Source organism: Dacryopinax primogenitus (assembly GCF_000292625.1).
Source record: "Dacryopinax primogenitus strain DJM-731 SS1 chromosome Unknown DACRYscaffold_8, whole genome shotgun sequence".
Classification (NCBI taxonomy): domain Eukaryota; kingdom Fungi; phylum Basidiomycota; class Dacrymycetes; order Dacrymycetales; family Dacrymycetaceae; genus Dacryopinax; species Dacryopinax primogenitus.
Window position 1 is genome coordinate 857,434 of NW_024467205.1, and position 3,180 is coordinate 860,613.

Sequence of the window (3,180 nt, forward strand, 5' to 3'; positions counted from 1 at the left end):
GGTCATGCACTAGCCATGCACAGCAGGTCACCTGACCATCCAATCCTCCAGCAGGTTCCAGCACATGCCAAGGTATACCAGCTACTTCCATGTCATAAAGGCTTAGTCATGTCTTTTGACCAAGCAATGAGCTGGTGCCCTGACACCTCATCAGCACCTTATCCTCTACCCCTCAATGACAACTTCCTCTCTCCACTTGACTTCAATCTCTACTACATCTGGGCAGCCTCTGTCGATTATAGTGTGCCCTCACAGCCAGCCAGTGAAATGTGTAGCTGTCAATCTCTCAGTGACTGCAGCACAGAAAGGAATGAACCACATACTGGTCTAGGGGAAGATCCTTGTCATACCAGCCTTGCACAATTCCTTCTGTAAATAGGTCTTCATACCAGGGCATGAACTTGCAACAAAGTTGTCCCCATTTTATCTCTGGCTTTATATTTGTGTGTCCCCTCATCCATTTATGCTGTAGGTTGCCCACAAGGCTGGGGTTGAGCTTCTGCCAGAGCCAGCTGTGGCCGTTTGCAATGTTGTTGTTTTCAGAGCCAGGATCAGAGTGGGTTATGAGGGGAATGCCTAGTATTTGTCAGCTGTGATGAGTTTCTAAGAGAGAATGTGTACCCCTGTGGAGCCAAGCCATGTCTAAATAATAGCAAAAGATCAGGCAGGGATTCCTATTCCTCCACCACACCCGCAACCAGAGCAGTTGTCAGGGGATGTCTCTAAAATCAATTGTGAACAGCTGCAATTGACAATGATCAAGCACAGTCACATGGCACAACACCCCAAATGACAGCCAATACTACAATCACCCAACTCCAGGAAGGACAAATCCCAGAACATGAGACATCGGTCATAGATCATGCAGGACTGACCAGACAAGAGACACAAGGTGCCTGCCCTAAGCAAGCTGTATAGTCAGCCACAGACTTTGCTTCCTTTTTACTTCCATACCTAGACATATATAGAACCCTAGGTATAGCCCCTGTAGCTCTTTAGAGCTAATCTCTCAGGAACCCCACAGTCCAAAGTCATTAGGTTCTAAACATGAAGCTTTAATCATTCTGAATGTGCACATGACACACACACAATTGTGCCTGTTAGCTGCTGATCCCCACTCACTCTATAACACCCCTGTCGATCCCTCCATTTGTAAACAAACATTGAGGCATTGATTGACATATGACTCACTACTCTCCAATTTGCTTGTCACCTGTTTGGTTATTCAATCATCAACAATTGTTGGATCATGTTGCCCTCACAGATACCATCCTTGCCTAACAAGCTCACATCAGCTGAGATTCCTTTTTGTGGAGAAATGCCAAGTCACCTTAGTAATCTGATATATACACTTGTTTCCCTGTTGCATGATACTGCAGATGCTGGGTAAATGACAGAAACCTTGTGATGTCTCCTTCTGGGCCAGTTTTGATGCAAGGCACAGCACTACTATTGTGAATATACTTTGTAAATCCTGTCAATATATCAGGCACAGGGATTAGCTCTTCCACCAGATATGGTACATAATGTCATGTGGCTTTCTTGCTCTTCACAGAGGGGGGGTTGGGGAGATCAACTTGAAACATGCTGCTCTCCACGAAATGAACAACAGGAAATGTTGTCATGACAATCAGATCAGTGGAGTCTGCCTTTGATCAAGCCTTGTGGATCAAATCATACACCAGTTGCATCAGCAATGCAGCCCACATCAAACAGGTGATCTCAATTGCTGGCTTCTCTTCTTCCTGCTCTTTGCCAAGGCAAACAAAGCCATCATAGGTATTTGGTTGCTTTGCTGTTGAGGTTGCTGCATCCTTACCAGCATATCTGGGCTTTGCAACATAACAGTGCTTCAGTGCGACAGAAACTTGCTTATTGACCTGGAAGATGCTCTTTGGCACCTTGATGGATGCATGCTGCTGTAGAGATAGAGTTCCGGGATGCACAGTCTTGAATGAGCCTGGTGCTCCCAATGCCAAAACAGGTCGCTTGTCAACAGTGACCTCAGCATGGCATCCTGCACTGGTCCAGTCAAGGACAAACTTGGCACAATTGCAGACTAGGTCGCTGAAAGGCAACAATGGAGTAGCAATGAATAGACCAGGTTCTTGGTATACTCCTGCTGCATGTAGTTCAGCTGGTTGCTTCCATGAGTTACAGAATACATACCTTTGCTTTCAGTTTTTGACCCAACCTTTGGACCACTTTGCTCCAGAGTGATCCGAATGTGAGCTGGGTCAATCAATGTAAACCGCTGACCATGGTTGGTGTAGATTGGGTCCCATCCAGGTCCACCCCACTCTTTGTTGTGAGGCTGGTGCACATTACCTTCATCTCCTTGATCACTTGGGGTAATGTGATCATGTTTGGCCCTAGCAGTGGCAGATGGAGTAATGTGGATAAGGACACTCTCGTGAACATCAACATCCATCACAAGCTTAACAGAGAAGACCTTGCCAGGCTGGAAAACTGGAGGGCTGAGTTTGGATTTGCTGTGAGCAGTTCCAAAGCATTTATTGTAAAACAAGGGCAAATTTGGATCAAATTGCTCATGGTTGGTGGTGTCCATTCCTCACAGGCTGAAGTGATGGGCATGAAATATGAAGCCGAAGGTTTTCTCCATTAGATCACATTGGAAGATATTCAACAGCTTCTCCTTGATATCAATGAAGGTGCTTTTTGCAGGAAAGTCCTGACAATCTTCAAGGTTCTGGGTGCAGGTGGTCAGAGAAGCAAATCAAGGATTCTATAGGGATGCACCAGGAAGGGCCTAGAACCAGCCTTCCCTGATGTCAGGGCACCAGCTCATTGCTTGGTCAAGAGACATGACTAAGCCTTTATGACATGGAAGTAGCTGGTATACCTTGGCATGTGCTGGAACCTGCTGGAAGGATTGGATGGTCAGGTGACCTGCTGTGCATGGCTGTGCATGACCTCATATGACCTGATCACCTGACTAGGCTGAGTAAGCAAGATGTTCTAGCAGGTTCCACCACAGAGGTATAAATATAAGGCCTACTCTGCCTGGGGACTGTCTCTTCAGACTTGGTCTCTTAGGATCATCCACAGGTACCTATACTGTAGATAGGTCTTAGTCATCAGTCTACTCCACTTTCTTGTTGCCTGCTTAGACTCTTGGCACTCTTAGTGAGCAGACTTAGTCAGCCTGTGTTGCCCTAA

At 46.3% G+C, this 3,180-nt stretch overlaps 1 protein-coding gene across 1 annotated transcript; it reads left to right on the forward strand.

Annotated features, from left to right (window-relative positions):
* Positions 1-2,260: 2,260 nt before the first annotated feature.
* DACRYDRAFT_107255 (uncharacterized protein) lies at positions 2,261-2,626 on the forward strand (the record flags this gene model as incomplete). The annotated part of the gene is made up of 1 exon (XM_040768437.1): positions 2,261-2,626. The coding sequence occupies one exon, from the start codon at positions 2,261-2,263 to the stop codon at positions 2,624-2,626; it is 366 nt and encodes a 121-aa protein (XP_040629223.1).
* Between the last annotated feature and the right edge of the window lie 554 nt (positions 2,627-3,180).